This window comes from Stegostoma tigrinum, chromosome 31 (assembly GCF_030684315.1).
Source record: "Stegostoma tigrinum isolate sSteTig4 chromosome 31, sSteTig4.hap1, whole genome shotgun sequence".
NCBI classification, from domain to species: Eukaryota; Metazoa; Chordata; class Chondrichthyes; order Orectolobiformes; family Stegostomatidae; genus Stegostoma; species Stegostoma tigrinum.
The window spans coordinates 31843096-31859612 of NC_081384.1; the positions used below are offsets into that span (position 1 = coordinate 31843096).

Sequence of the window (16517 nt, forward strand, 5' to 3'; positions counted from 1 at the left end):
GGATCCAAAATGGACAGCATGTCAACAGAGCGATCATGCATGGTCCCAGGTTGTGCCAGTGCAAAACCATTGCCCAGTTGCAGCATTGGACCTCATCTTGGCAAGCTACAGGTACCAAGTGGGCATCCAGCTTGTTATCTATGGCACTGATTGGGGCCAACTTGATGCTGTTAGAGGTCCTTGGGTCAAGTCATGTGGAAGTAGGTGATATTGTATTGGCATTGACCTGTAGTTCTTTCGTAGAGAAATACTTTGACTACACAAAATATAAAATGTTTACAAATCTTTGGACTTTTTCTTCTGCTGCCTTTTAATGGCTCCTTTTTGAAACTTTGCTGTTTTCCCTCCCTTCTAACTCCCATTAGTGCTGTAACTAACTTACCTATAACAATCCGACAACCCTCAATTAGATGGGTACCTTGTGTACACCAATTCCATGCAAAACACACCTCCAGGATCAATCCAGCATGATGCATCACAACCTGATTTGAATTCCAATTTGCCTATTTCAGGTCCAAGAAACTGCCTTATTGACGTCCCGTTTCTCCTATAATACAACAGTCAAACCACAGTTGAAACCAGAGAAATGTTCATGCCGTTACACCATTGTATATCAGACCCAGTTTTCTGTCCTATTGATATCAAAGCAAGTTATGCATATCTAATAATGGCCAATTGAATATTATCCTTTTTACAACACTGTCCATAAGTAAAATTACTGCTGTAGGAGCTACTTAATTCAGACTTAGTTCTTTCCACCCAAGTTATCCCTTTTCAGATCATCCAAGGTCAAGGACACCCAACAGTATTCTAATGGTAGAGTGCCAAAAGGATTGGTGAATTGTCAGGATATGACTGTGTTATAATTCACTTTCTTCCACATAAATACAATGCACAATCCTGAAAGAAGAGCAATTCCACAGCAAAGAAACTAGTTTACACACAAGTGGAAGTTGATGTCAGCCTCTTTCATAATGAATGTCTGTATCTCTTTGGCTAGAAACAAGGTGCTGGCCAATTTGTGTCTGAACATACAGTTGAACTGAAAGGAGCGAGTATCGGCTGGGCAGCAAAGGACAAATCGAGCAAAAAGAATGTCTTAGAGGTGAGGATGTACATTAATATCAAATGGCAAATAAATTATCAGGAACTCCTGTGGTCCAGTGGGTTGAATCCTCCTCCATCTGGATCAGAGGTTTCAGGTTCAAATCTCAATCTAGGACATGATAATCATCGAAGTTGTATCATAATGTGGCCAAGCAGACAGATTCTCAATCTGTAAATCCCTCTGATACACCTGTTGCAGCTGGAAGAGCTTTTGGGTCAGCCTGAACCAGGTGTTAGCTGCAGTGTAACAGTGTTAAAACACTCCATGTGTAGCTTCTTGACGTGATCAAACATCATTTTCATTTCTTAGGGACCGCCACACTACCTAGGAAATTATTGAATATCCTTGCAAACTGACATTATATAAAGGAAGTGATTAAAATATTATTTGTCTGTTAAATTAAAGGCAAATGGCTTTGTAAAAAACTACCAACCTTTATCCTAAATTCTCTGACTGTTTATGAGACACTTGTTTTAAAGTTAAAATCTGTTTTTTAACTGTGGATTCAGACCGCAGGTATTTATTACAAGTTTCACTCTAACCGGAGAATTTAACATATTTAAATCAAATCTCTCTTCCAAAATAACAAGGAAACCAATTTCAACGAAATGTGTTTAATGCTTCTTTACTCTTTATACACAAGATCTGTTCATCACTGGCTCGGCCAGCATTTAGTGCCAAACTGCAGTTGCACTCGAGAAGGCTAGTTACTGCCTTGAACTGCATGTAGCGTAGCTACATTCGCACTGCTGGTAGGGGAGGAGTTTCAGAAACTTGACTCATCAACACTGAGGGAGCTGCAATTATGTTACAAGTCAGGACAGTGATGGCGTTCCCAAACATCTAATGCCCTTGTCCTTCTAGTAGGTCGACATTACGGGTTTGAAAGGTGCTATTAAAGGAGCCATGCTGAGTTATCCCTCATTGTAGCTTTGAGCTAAATGTTTTTGCGCTTTGTATTGAGCACTGGGCACAATGTCTGAACTCTTTTATTAATCCTTGCCGCTAATTGCGTTTTATTATTGACATTGTTTTATTATAGTAGCTGTAACTGAAATTACCTAAAACAAAAACTTCCCACCAGGGTTATCAGGAGATTATATTACAAAATGGCTTTTGATTAATAATAAAGTGCCCTCTTTAGTTTCAGTTATTGACCTCTAACCAGACCACCAAATTTTTATGATCCCAGACAAAATCACCAAAAGATGTTGTTATCTGAGTTAGGGCGGTAACCTTTATTTCAAAAGTAGTCAAGTATAAGATTGAGAGTCTTATTAAGAGAATAAAGCTTCAAGATTCCATGATTTTGAACAAACAACAATAAACTTGACTACATATTACTGGAACAGTAAGACAATACGTGTGCAACTTATTTCTAGCATCCAGAATTGATGTATATTCGACACAGGTAATGGAATGTAATCTAACACCCACAGACCATATAAAAATAGGAATTGCAATCAAGACAGCCCATTGATTTCCCAGCAACTGAAAAATATGGGGAGGTGATGGCCTAGTGGTATTATCACTGGACTGTTAACCCAGAGACCCAGATAATGTTCTGCGGACCTGGGTTTGAATCCTGCCATGGCAGATCGTGGAATTTGAATTCAATAAATAAATTAAGAGTCAGAAGATGACCATGAATCTATTGTTGATTGTTTGGTGATCGAGATGGGTTTCTTCCATGTCCTTTAGGGAAGGAAACTGCCATCCTTACCTGGTCTGGCCTACATGTGACTTCAGACACACAGCAATGTGGTTGACTCTCAACTGCCCTCTGGGCAATTAGGGATGGGCAATAAATGCTGCCCTGGCCAATGACGTTCTCATCCCATGAATGAATAAAGAAAATAAAACTCTCTCCAAATATTAATAATACAGTGGATCAAAAAATCTCATTAAAATTCAGAAGGGATTACAATTTTTCACTTTTGTTGATCGGACCTAGTAATTCACCCTGAAGAGCCAGACCACCATGGACCAGCTCAATGACTTGTCCTGTTCTGGTCAATCACCCATGTGTCTTGGGTCCATACTCCCCTGGACTATGAAAACTGCACTCCACTAATTTATTCACACACACAATTCCTGCTTTTTGCCAGCAACTATTTTCACCAAACTAAATCATTGCTTGTGTTTTATTCCTGAGCTTCCATCTTGTTCAGCTGCAGCAAGCAGATACTGCTCGTAGCTTTTTAATCCCCACTCACAGATGTAATGAACCATGACCAGCACCTAGCCCCTGTTGTGAGTCACCATAACTTCCATGAGCTTTTCCTGAACTCGGATTGCAACATCTGGCTAGAACTTTGCCCAAGTACTGACAACACAGAGGTATCCAAATGTTCTTGTCTTCTCCCCGTATCCCCAAACATACAACTCAGCAATAAGATCAACAGTTCATTTCTACATTGAGATTGCTTCCCTTTCTCCTGGAACTTCCCTGAATCCCAACTACACGTGACCATTTAAATGCTCTAGGATCCCTCTGAACATTCCAAGCAAATAACCTATGTAGTTCTGTTACCCTTCTTATACAGCTGAAAATCAGTCTTTCGAACATGGTGTCTCCTCTCACAACTCACTCCTATCTGCTGACAATTTTTTTTACAGTCTCTAATACTCTGAATTTTTCTTCAATGATCACTGAACTATCCTGAGTGACATAAAAAAAACTGCAAAAATCTGCTGCCCTATTGCTGGGCAGAGTTGAAGTTACCACCTCATAATTGTTTGAACCGAGTGAGCTCCGAATGTTACAATCTCAGAAAATGCTGTCTTGCCCTGCACAAAGACGTGTTGTAACTGAGAATTTCACCAAAGTAAGGGTTGGTGAAGTTTGAAAATCTGTTTTACAAGTTACCAAATTGCTTTGATCTCTTACAATTCGTCTACCAGAGCAACAAGTACACAGCTGACGCCATCTCCCCAGCCTTATACCCATCCCTGGAATATGTGGATAATAAGGATACCTACAACAGGCTCCTACTTATTAATGACAGTTCAGCCATCAACACTAGAATTCAAAAGAGAGTCCTCTCTAAACTTTGAGACCTAGGTCTTGGCTCCCACTTCTGTAACCAGATCCTCGATTTCCCTGACCCATAGACTGCAATCTGTAAGGATAGGCAACAGCACCATCTTTACCATAATCTTCAACACCAGTGCCCCACAAGACTCATTTTCAGCCCCCTACTGTACTCGCTCGACTGTGTGACCAAATTCCACCCCGACTCGGTTTACGAGTTTGCTGATGACACCACAGTTGTGGATCGGATCCTAAACAATGATGAGACAGAGTACAGGAAAGAGATTGAGTGCTTAGTGGTATAGTGTAACAACAACAATTTCTCCATCAACATCAGCAAAGTGAAGAGGCTGGTCATTAACTTAACGAAGTGGAGTAGAGGGTGCGCTGCATAGGCATCAATGGTGCTGACATGGAGATGGTCAAGAGCGCCAAGTTCCTGGGAGTAATGATCATCTGCAATCTATCCTGGGCCACTCTTGTCAATGTAACAGTCAAGAAGAAACAGCAACGTCTGTACTTGCTCAGGAGGCTAAGGAAATTCAGCATGTCCACAAGGACTTTTATCAATTTTTATAGCTGCTGCAGAGGAAGTATCCTATCTGGATGCATCGCCGTGTGGTATGGCAACTGCTCTGCCCAAGTCCGCAAGAAACTACAGATAGATGTGAACACAGCCCAGTCCATCACACAAACCATCCATTGACTCCATGCTGCCTCAGGAAAGCAACCAACAGAATCAAAGACCTTTCCAACCCCAGTCATCCTCTCTTCTGTCAGGCAGAAGATATAAAAATTTGTGTACACGTACAAACAGATTCAAGAACTGCTCCTTCCCTGCTGTTATCAGACTTTGAACGGACCTCTCATGTTAATTCTGATCTCTGTCTGCACCACCTCTGTGGCTGTGACACTGTGTTCTGTACTCTGTTCTGCTACCCTGGTGCACTTTGTATGGTACAATCTGTCTGCATAGCACAGAACACAATGCCGTTCACTGTATCACACTGCATAGACCAACAATCCATTAATCAGTCATCAAGTTATAGTCCGCTGAACATTACACATGCCCTCTCCCCACCGACATATCGTACCAGCTGTGCCCAATCAGAGGCCCCACATGAGGTATTCCACCCCTGCCTACAGTTCAGCTTCAGACTCCCTTGTTCTGGCATATCACCTGATTTGCCAGGGTCTGCCATGAGACCCCAAGCTTAGTGGAAAACTTGGGTCCGTCATGGCTCCCACTCAGGATTGTCTTTGGTTTTACTGCATCTTTGGTGATTTATGTTGTGCTCTATTAGTGGCCAACATGTGCATCAAATTCTTCCCTCTCATTAGGATGTATTCATTTGACACTCACTCACTGCAATTAGTCACTGAGAGAGAGCAAGCAGATTGGAGATAAAGCTGCAACACTTCATTGCTCTGATGAAGGGTCCAGGCCCGAAACATCAGCTTTTGTGCTCCTAAGATGCTTGTCCTGCTGTGTTCATCCAGCTCCACACTTCGTTATCTTGGATTCTCCAGCATCTGCAGTTCCCATTATCACTGCAATACTTCATTGGTTTTCTGACTCCTGGTCTCTCAATGCTCTGCCTGATAGAGATTACAGGACTGATGAGTCTCTACTCTCATTTCTTTTTTCTGGTCTCCTCTGGACATTAAAGGTGAAATCTTGACACTAATTAGATTTTTAAAAATCTTCAAGAAATATAAATAGAATGATATGATTAATATTAAACATGCCCTCATAGATCAATGAGGAGATAGTCCTACTTCTTATATTCCCTTCTGCAGAAGGTGAAGAGAGATTTTGTAGGTACCCAGTGCCTTACCCAGTGAATGAGTCTCCGTGTACAGGTGAGGGGTGGATATGACTAGGCTACTCAGTCCCAGGATGGGGAAGGATTCACAGCTGACCTGATATAGGATATTTTCCAGTGATCGGGAATGGCAACCCAAAGGAATTCTTCCTAGCTATAACTCTCTGTCTGACCCTGAGCAGCTAGAGTGGTTTCTCGCTCTTAGGATGGTCACAATGTCCTTTCTCTTGTCTTCAGCTAAAAACCCGAAGGGGATCAGAGTACCTCCTACAGTACGACACAGAGTCTGTAATCGGGGACTGGTTTAAGATAATCAATGAAAGTATCCATCGACAGGTGAGTGACTGAGAAAGCATGTGATGGATATGGGGGGAGGGCGATTACATTGGGCGGAGGAAACATTTACTGTCAGCAAACCAAAAGAAAAGGACATTGAAACTCTTCAAGACACGCAAAGTTATTGCTGTTGGATGTTTGTTCTTATTCCAAAAAAACACTTCAGGTAGCATTGGAAGATTAGGCTTTCGGTTTCTTTGAGAAAAGAAAGCTGAGGACTGATGGAGCAATTTGAAATAAAGATTTGATCAATTAGAATGAGGTTTTCTTGTCAAGTGTACTCAAGTACTGGGATAGAGAACTACAGTGAAAAGTTCACAATGTTGTCATTCATGGTACCATCTTAGGTAAAGAGAAGCAAAATAAAGAAACAAGTTAAAAGTTCTTGACACTACCAAGTAGAAAATAAGAAATAAAGTTAAAAGTTCCAATCAGGTGGCTTTAGAGAGAATGTGCCATCTTTGGGGAAGACTGCACTGAGGATTTGCATGGTAACTCTGAAATATATTCCAGAAACACAGGTGGTATTTGCAGATCTCTGGAGGAGGAGTGAGTGTGAAGACTAGATGGCTTGTCTCCAATCTGCCGGAGCCAAGGAACTCGGGCCATTCACAGAACATAGTCAGAAAGAAATCCAAATCTGAAGAAAGGTTTTCACTTAGTGTGAAGAATGTGGAACTCCGTACCACCAGGATTGGTTGAGATGAGTAACATTTCATTGAAGAACAGACTAGTTTATGGAGGAGAGATGGTTACAATGGTAAATTTAGATGAGGAAAAATAGGCAGCGATGAAGTGGAGCATTAATACTGGCAGGGACTGGTTGGACTGAATGGCCTATTTCTGAGCCATTTATCCTATTTTTTTTGCAGTCCACGTGATAGGGTGTTCCTAGCATTTGGTCCCTGCAATGTGAAAGGAGTAGGTGATATTTCCAAATCAGATAGGATGTGATCTAGGGAGGAACCTGCAAGTTGTGGTGTTCTCATGTAGTTATTACCCTCGATGTTGGTGGTCCCTGCTTTGGGAGGTACCTTTGTATCTGGAATGATGTCCTAGCTCCAGAATTGTTGATATTTTTATTGCTTCTCCTCACATTTCTCTTGTTACCATAGATACCATATGATGGCAGATATGAGGATGGGTCTAGCCTACAGATAATGTGTGGTTTGTGGAAGATGGATGTGGCTGTGTCAGAGAGGCAAAGCATGTTCTCACCCATTATCCTCCAGATTACAATTCTCGGAAATGTCCTGCAGTTAGCTGTCCGCTCCACAAATCTCTAACATCCATGTGCAATGGAGCCAGAAGTGTCTCAACACCACGTCATAGTCCAACAGGTCTATTTGAAATCACAAGCTTTTGGAGCGCTGCTTCTTGGTCAGGTAAAATCTGTGTGTAATGGCATTGATTCAATGTATTCTCTTTTGCTTCTCCACTTAAGGTGGATACTTTCAGCACAGATGAAGTTGATGCTGATGTAGCTGGACCTGAGAAACACAACAGCAAAGATAAGGATGAGAAGAGGATTCGTGGTAAGTGTCTGAATGAGTTTGTAGAGTGTATTTATTTACCAGTGGGCAATTGGGAACGAATTTCCAATTCTCATATCGCAGAATTGAACTAAATGCCACAACCAATCCCCAGGGCGTCTGTGATGTATCTCCCTCCCTCTCCCTTATTGTCTGCAAGGTTGCTTCACTGGGTCTGCATCTTCCATAACTGCTAATGCTGATGATACAGTCTGCTTTTCCGCAGGGTCCTTGACAGGCTGAGCTATGGCAAATGCATATCCACCGATGACCTTGCTATTTTTACACGTGGTGTGCAAGTCATTTCCATTCCCAATCATTTGCCCAAGGCACTATCATTGCCGCCTCTCTGGCATTTTCCTTTACCACTTCTGTGGATTTGTAAAAATGTTTCATTAATCCATGATTATATTGGTGGCAAGACTAGCGTTTGTTGCCTGTTTGAAATTGCCCTTGGTAAGATGCTAGTGAGCTTCTTTGTTGAACCACCAGAGTTGATATGGTGTAAGGACACTGATGGTGGGCTGTCAGGGAATTCCAGCATTTTGACCCAGTCACAATAAAGGAGTACAGTATAATTCCAAGTCATGTCCATTCCAGAATGGTTATGTCAAAAGAACCGTTTGAGTATAGAAGACCCATTACCTCCTTTTGATTTCAGCCTCCCTCAGTGTCAACACTTTTTCATTTTTCCAATACAACGTCCACAAGCTGTTCCAGTGTCCTGGCCTCATTTCACAATACCTGGTTATCTGTTCCACTTGTAATTCTTCTGCAAATTATTCCGAAAGAGTCCGGAATCAAAATAAAGTGTTGGAGAAACTGAGCAGGTCTGAAGAAGAATCATATTGGACTCTCAATGTGGGCTTTCTTTCACTCTCTAAAGATCTGCCAGACCAGTTTGAGTTTTTCCAGTGCTTTGCTTTTGATTAAGATTTCTAGCATCTATCGTATTTTGATTTTACTCTAAGTCCCACTTCAGAGGCTTGAGCAAAAAATCAAGGCTGCAGCTGTAATGCAGCAACACTGAGGGATCACCACCTTCTAGATTAAAAGCTAAGTGGAGACCACCCTTCCTAGGTAAGCATCATAGAGTCCATGGTCCCATCTGAACAAGAGCAAAGCAGTTCTAGCCAGTATTTCTTCTGAAGTAACATTGTCTAGATATGTTGTTGTGGTCACTTACCTCAGAGATGTTTGTGGGATTCTGCTGTGCATAGTTTGACAGGCATTTGTCCCCAGTTACAACAGAAACAGTACTTTGCGAGTACTTTACTGTGAAGCCCTTCCCAAATCCCATGGAAACGGCATTCGAAACACTGAATTCTGATAACATAGTACAGAAACAATATCAAAAGGCGGAGCAAGTGTCTGAAATGGCAGAAGCAATACTCCCTTTAAAACTTGGTTATGTATGGGTCTTTTCGTTTAGTGTAAGGTCCCTTTTGTATCTTTTTCAAACAGTAAGTCACATTTGTTATTTCTCTGAGAATAGCAATTGTGCAGTGGTTTTCGAGTGACTGAATAGTTACATACTCGACCTGGCAAGAACATTGGGTGGAGATAGTAGGAAGTGCTGATGCTGGAGTCTGAGATAACACAATACAGAGCTGGAGGAACAGCAGGCCAGGCAGCATCAGAAGGGCACGAAAGCTGACATTTCGGGTCGGGACCCTTCTTGAGAAATGGGGGAGGGCAAGGGGGCTCTGAAATAAATAGAGGGAGGTGATGAGAGAAGGCAGATAGAGCAGCAGCTAGGTGGTGAGAAGACGGACAGGTAAAGGAGGCGGTGATGAAGCCAGTAAAGATGCATGTAGGCAGGGAGTTGGGATGGGGGTGTTTGTCAGTGTGGAGGGAGGCGCAGGTAGGTGGTAGAGAAGACGGATTGGTCAAGGGGGCGGGGACGAGAGGTCTTGAGATGAGGTTGGGGGTGGGGAGTCCTGATATGTGAGGACAAGGGGAATTTTGTCTTTGCTGTTATTGCAGGAACAGGATGTGAGGACTGAGATACAGGAAACGCAAGAGATGCAGTCGAGGGTGTTTTCGATCACTGTAGGAGAGAAATTGCAGTCCTTGAAAAATGAGGATATCTGGGATGTCTGGGAGTGGAATACCTCATCTTGTGAGCAGATGTGGCAGCGGTGAAGGAATTGGGAATAGGGAATAGCATTCTTGCAGGAAGGGGGTGAGAGGGGGTGTATTCTAGGTAGCTGTGGGAGTCGGTGGGCTTGAAATAGATATCGGTTTCCAGGTGGTTATCAGAGATGGCGACAGAGAGGTCCAGGAAGGAGAGGGAGGTATCAGATATGGTCCAGGTGAACTTAAGGTAGGGGTGGAAGATGTTAGTAAAGTGGATGAACTGTTTGATCTCCTCATGGGAGCATGAGGCGGCACTGATATAGTCATCAATGTAGCGGTGGAAGAGGTGGGGGATGGGGACAGTGTAGCTGTGGAAGAGGGACTGTTCCATGTATTCCACAAAGAGGCAGACGTAGCTTGGGCCCATGCAGGTTCCCACAGCCACCCCTTTCATCCGTAGGAAGTGGGAAGAGTTGAAGGAGAAGTTGTTAAGGGTAAGGACGAGTTCGGTTAGGTGGATAAGGGTTGTTGGAGGGCAACTAGTCAGGCCTGTGGGAGACAAAGAAGTGGAGGGCTTTTAGGCCATCTGCATGGGCAATACAAGTATTTTGGGACTGGACGTCCATGGTGAAGGTGAGGTGTTGAGGGCCAGGGAATCAAAAGTTTTGGAAGAGGTGGGGACCGTGGATGGTGTCACAGATGTAGGTGGGGAATTCCTGGACTGGGAGGGAGAAAATGGAGTCAAGATAAGTTCGGTGGGACAGGAGCAGGCAGAGATAATGGGTCTACCAGGGCAGTCTGGTTTGTGGATTTTGGGAAGGAGATAGAAGCAGGCGGTGTGGGGTTGGGGAACGAACCGATTGGAGGCTGCAGGTGGGAGGTCACCTGATGTGATGAAGTTATGGAAGGTCTGGGAGATGACATTTTGGTGGTCAGGGGTGGGTTCATAATCAAGGGGATGGTAGAAGAAGGTGTCAGAGTTGGTGCCTGGCCTCAGCGTGTCATGCCACAACTGCGCCTCCCTTGTCTGCAGGTTTTTTAAGTAATTGTAATAAGGTCCAGGGGTGTGATCAGCTGATTTGTTTTACATGGGATAAGGTTAAGTCTCAAATGCATTGACTGAAAGGGTGGTCAGAGCAGATTCAATAATGACGTTCAAAACACTCGGGAAAAGCTTTGCAGGAAAGTTCCTCAGAAGAGCTTGTAGATGCATGATGGGGCCAAATGATCTCTTTCTGTACCGTACGGTTCAAATGCTGGGAGCAGAAAATCTCCATCTTGAAACATCACAGCATCTCAAACTGTTTTTTGTGTAATGTAAAGATTTGTGCAGTTCCCTAGTTACACCAAATCTTGAGCTGCCTGGCTCCCAGTATACTGGAAGCGACGTCAGGATTAACTCTCTTTCCCTTTTAATTCAGGGGCTCCCAGAAATTCCTCAGTCAACAGCGCTGAAAGTGCAGATCACAAGAAAGTCAAGATCAAATTGAAAAGATTCTTGCTGCGGAGGCCAACACTGCAAAGTGTGAGGGAAAAGGGTTATATACAAGGTAAGAAAAAACAGTATGAGGCAGTATAACAACAATTACAGAGCATTTGGAAATTGCACAGATTACCATAACCTGCCAACGATTTTGTTTTAATTTGACCCCACCCACCGCCAGCTAACAAAATAAGCTGTTTTACTCAAGACTCCCTGCGTGGAATCTTTCTCACGTGAAGTGACACTGAAGATAAGTGGGAAATTGGCATCAAAACCCACCCTTTTCCAGTCACCACAGAAGTTCAATTCTGGCCAAGAAAATCTTCTCACCAGGCTATGATCGTTACGTGTTCAAAAAGGGTCTTTTTCATGGCACAGCTACAATTAATCCTGTTTTCAGCAGGCGAGACTGCCAGCAAATTTCCTGACGAGCAAAAGTGAGCGGCCCGCTACCTGGGCGTTGGGAATTGGGGGGCCTCAATTAGCCCCAATGTGGGCATGGCAGAGGGTGCAGATGAGGTGAGGGAGTAGCAACTGAAAGCCCCACCCTGGTCCTTGCTCTCAAACCTACACCAGGCCGGTTCCCAAAAATGTCACATCCCACAATCCTCCTGACATCGCACTTCCCATGCCTGCTGCTCCCAGACTCTGGCATTGCTGTGGCACAGGCAGCTAAGCCTTGGAAGGAGTGGTGCTGCTCATTAATTTTATAAGTACTGCATATTATTTGTGAACAATTTGTTCTATGTTTCTGTACATTTTGTCCACCTCAAAGTCACAGGAAAGTGCAGCAGGAGCACAATTTGGCCTACTGTACCAGGTTGCAACTAGGCCTGTGTTCCTATGGAAACACGAGACAAACATAACACAAATGGGGAAATAAAACACACTGGGAATTTTTTTTTAGTACAGGAAGTATCAAAGATGTTATAAAAAGCATATGAACAAAATAAAGAGGAAGTGAAGAAAGACAGGGTATAGAGCTGGATAAACACAGCAGGCCATGCAGCGTCAGAGGAGCAGGAAAGCTGAAGAAGGGTCCTGACCCGAAATGTCAGCTTTCCTGTTCCTCTGATTTTGCTTGGACTGCTGAGTTCCTCCAGCTCTATACCGCGTTATCTCGGATTCTCCAGCATCAGAGGTTCCTACTATATTTAGTGAAGAAAGACTCTTCAAGCTGGCTATGCTTATATGAAGATCATGGCTGATCTTCTACGTCATTTCAAACCTCCTGCTGCTTTTCTCATTCTTTCATTTCCTTGGTTCCCAAAATTCCATCTACATTTGTCTTGAATACTGAGCATCCATGATTCTCTAGTGGTAGGCAGTTCTAAAAATTCATAACCCTTTTAATGAAGACATTTCTCCTCATCTCTGTCCCAGTTAATGACTCCTTACTCTGAGACAGTGACCTGTATTCTGAATTCCCCAACCGGCACTGAGGAATGCTGGATCAAAGGTCTTGTCTTAAAGTTTACAAAGTACTAGTTTTCAGAAATTTTTGAGATACTTTTTGGAATCATCAGGATAATGCCATTGTTTTTCATGTACTAAGTTCAAAAGAATAATTTTAATTAAATCTTAATATTATCAGAAATATCAGTCTAATGGTTTATGAATATAATGCTTTATCTCTTAATCTAATCATTATTTGTTCTATATAATCATATATTCCAGAGTATCTTTTTCATATTAATGCATGCACTTTAGTTAATAGTCTCCCACCATGTTAATGTAATTAGTGAGTTGGAATATGTAAAATGTGAGTATAAAAGAATCTCAGATTAAGTTCATAAGTATATGTACATCCTAATGCTAACTGCTCACTGATGTGACAAAATCAGCCCTATAATTGTAATATGGTCTTTGTATGTTTAACCATATATACTGCCGTAGGAGAACATACTCATTTGTATATCCTAGAGTTTACAGCACCTTGTCTAGCCTTACTTTAGCTCCTGTGATCATCATTCACTGTTCTGAGTTTTCTCGTGTGGCTTGGGTTTAATGGCCAGAGACTCAGCATTATGTGATTTTGGGTTTTACAGATCAAGTATTTGGTTGCTGTTTGGCGGACCTGTGCCAGCGGGAGAATACCACAGTGCCACGTTTTGTGATGCAGTGCATTCAAGCTGTAGAGAAACGAGGTAATGTTTGGAAAAGCTGCCTCTTAAAGTTAGACCTCTCCTGATTACTGTAAGAGGAACATCATTTTAAATACATTACTTGAACATTTTTAATTTTACTCCCTGATGTCCCATGATGGTGATCATTAACAGACAAAGCAAAATTTAATCTCTTGCTCTCTCCTTAGCAACCCTTACAATTTTCTCTCTCTACCAATTTTTACCAAATTCTTCCTCTCACACTTTCTATGTCATTCTGTTTTACATCCATTCTTCTCTCTCCCAACAGCTCAATACCTCTTTGTGTCAGCTCTGCAGCTGTTCTCCTTCCCTCTTCTCTCTGTTTTATGTCGTTTCCTGCCTCTCCTTTGTCATTTACACCATCCAGAACAGAGAAGGTGGGTGGGAAGTCGCAATGAAGCTGGATATCACATGCATGTAACATGGTACATGATGTCACCCAAACGAAATGTACAGTGCTTAAACCTTGGCAGTTTCAGAGCTGACAGCAAATAGATAGGAAGTGAAGCTAGTGTGCCCACGCATGGAGTAGCTGCAGTAGAACATTGCACAGCTAAGCTTGACTTATGCTTTGTCTGTGTGACACTTCCAAGCATGAAAAATCTTCTACTTTGGGCTGTGACAAAATCTTACCTAGTCCTAAAGTCAGAGTATTAAAAACTCTGCCAGTATCCTGATTATGGATCATTACAAATGATCAAGAACATATGTGGGGGGAATTGCTGTAGTGCCTACTTTTCTGTTGTTTGGTTCAGGTATGATCACTGTCCCAATTTAAGAAAGCCTTATCTAAGACTTTAACTTCTTTTTAACCCAGAAAGTGATTAAAATGTGGAGCTTAATAATACAAGGGACAGGTTTTGGGCTTGCATTGTTGCATTTTAAGGAGATGCTAGATGAATAAATTATAGGATGAGATGAGGGACAGGACGAACCTTTTGTGAAGCACGAATACTGCAGAGACAATTTGGACTAGATGGCCTGTTTCCATGCTGTACATTTGATATAATTTTTCCTGCATTGGTTCACGTCAATATAGACTATATTTAGGATACATCAAGCATCATTTTGGAATTGATATTAAACATAAAAACATGACATGGCTGTTCCTTGTTATAATTGTGTGAACCTTTCTGGGCTGTTCTCACCACGATTCACCAATTTCTTACTGAAAGCAGTGCGATGCAGAGAATTCTCAATGATCTCCTTTTCCCACCTCTTAGGTTTGGACATTGATGGCTTGTACCGAGTCAGTGGGAACCTGGCGCTCATACAGAAGCTACGTTTCAAAGTCAATCATGGTGAGACTTCATTGCTTAGTAAAAACATGAAAATAAAACTAATTCAGCTCAATTCAAGCTTGCTAAAACTACATTACTGGTTTGTATTTCTACAGCACTTTAGCACAGTTTAAAAACTCCTGAAGTGTTCACAGGAGCTTAATCATGTAGAATTTGATAGCACTATATCTTTGCCATTAGGAGAGGCATCCAAAAATATGAACAAAGATGCAACTTTGTAAGCACATCTACAAGAAAGGAAAAAGGCAGAGAGGTTTAGGGAGGTAATTACAGAACTTGAGGTTGAAATAGCTCCAGGCATGATCACCAGCAGCGGTATGGCAAGAGGTCTGGGAAGGATTGGTAAGGTCATGATGTGATTTGAACACAAATAAGAATTTTAAATTTGAGTCATTGTATGTCAGGGGCCCAGAAGTGGTGACGGAATGGGACTTGGTTTGTATGAAGACATGGACAGCAGAACATTTCACTTCAGTGCCAAACAGGAAGCTGACAAATATTAAAAGAAATCTCCTCTCTTTTAAATCATATTTCCGAATCATCCTTTTGTGAAGTGCTCACTCTTTACACCCCTGAATTCTTCCAATGGCTGCATGTGCCCCATCCAGGCTAATAGTGCCTACCTATGCCCTCCACCGACAACCCTTTGCTCTTTTATGCATACTATACCAACGCAACCAGTATCCATCGCTGGACAGACCTTGGCAGCCTGGCTGAGATTAAATGGAATAAAGATCTAAGTATTTACTACTTACATCACAACATGTAAAAAGTCTAATTTGATAAGAGGTCATTCAATACATTTAGCTCCCTTTTAAGAACTTGATCCCTTTTTTAAAGAAAAAACATTTCCTTTAATTATTTAACGTCTTGGAGAATCAAACATTTTAACCTTAGCCCCACATCAAAGTCAACTTTATAACCTTTATGGGCTGCTATTGAAATTGTGAAATTAGGACTCACCCCTGCCCTCCTTTAGCCCTAACCCTCTCTGATAACGGCAGGTTGTAAATGCAGATAAAAAGCACTAAACCTAAATCAATAATTCAACAAATATCCATTGACATTACATGGTCTGATTTTAAAACAAAATCAACAGAGTGACTGCTTTTTTTTTCAAACTTTGAAGTGCAGTGCATTTGAATGACTTGACAGCTAATCAGTTACAAAACCTTATCCACATTTTATGCTCATTGAAGTCTACAAGTCCCAAAGAAGGGTATCTAACCTCTCCATAAGAGTCGCTCATTTTTCCAAAGAACACTGGTGGATTTACAACTTTCCCTCAAATGTCAAAAGACACAGTGGCGAAGTGGACAGCAAAGGTTACCTCCAGAGTAGAACAGGATCTCAGTCAGATGCGCTCATGGGCGGAGGAGTGGCAGCTGGATTTTAATCTAGATTGGTGTGAGGTGCTGCATTTTGGAAAGGCAAATCAGGGCAGGACTTACACAGTTAATGGTAGGGACTGGGGAGTGTTTCCAAACAGAGAAACCTTAAAGTGCAGCTTCTAGTTCCTCGAAAGTAGAGTCGCAAGTAGACAAAGTAATGAAGAAAGTGTTTGATACGCTTGCCTTTATTGGTCGGTGCATTGAATATAGGAGTAGGGATGTTATGTTGCGACTATACAAGACATTAGTCAGTCACATTTGAAATGCTGCATTCCAATCT

The 16517-nt window shown here is 42.1% G+C and overlaps 1 protein-coding gene and 1 long non-coding RNA gene across 5 annotated transcripts in view; one reads left to right on the top strand and one right to left on the bottom strand.

Annotated features, from left to right (window-relative positions):
- Positions 1 to 16517, top strand: part of LOC125466241 (rho GTPase-activating protein 12) — a 212064-nt gene that overhangs the window by 181469 nt on the left and 14078 nt on the right. For all 4 annotated transcript variants that reach the window (XM_048560516.2, XM_048560517.2, XM_059638678.1 and 1 more), the window contains 6 exons: positions 1001 to 1105; positions 6206 to 6304; positions 7749 to 7839; positions 11337 to 11465; positions 13447 to 13545; positions 14769 to 14846. In XM_048560516.2, coding sequence (XP_048416473.2) covers positions 1001 to 1105; positions 6206 to 6304; positions 7749 to 7839; positions 11337 to 11465; positions 13447 to 13545; positions 14769 to 14846 — 601 coding nt within the window. The remainder of the gene's footprint in view (positions 1 to 1000; positions 1106 to 6205; positions 6305 to 7748; positions 7840 to 11336; positions 11466 to 13446; positions 13546 to 14768; positions 14847 to 16517) is intronic.
- The window catches only part of LOC125466243 (uncharacterized), a 155281-nt gene that overhangs the window by 101619 nt on the left and 37145 nt on the right, over positions 1 to 16517 (bottom strand). The window lies entirely within an intron of this gene.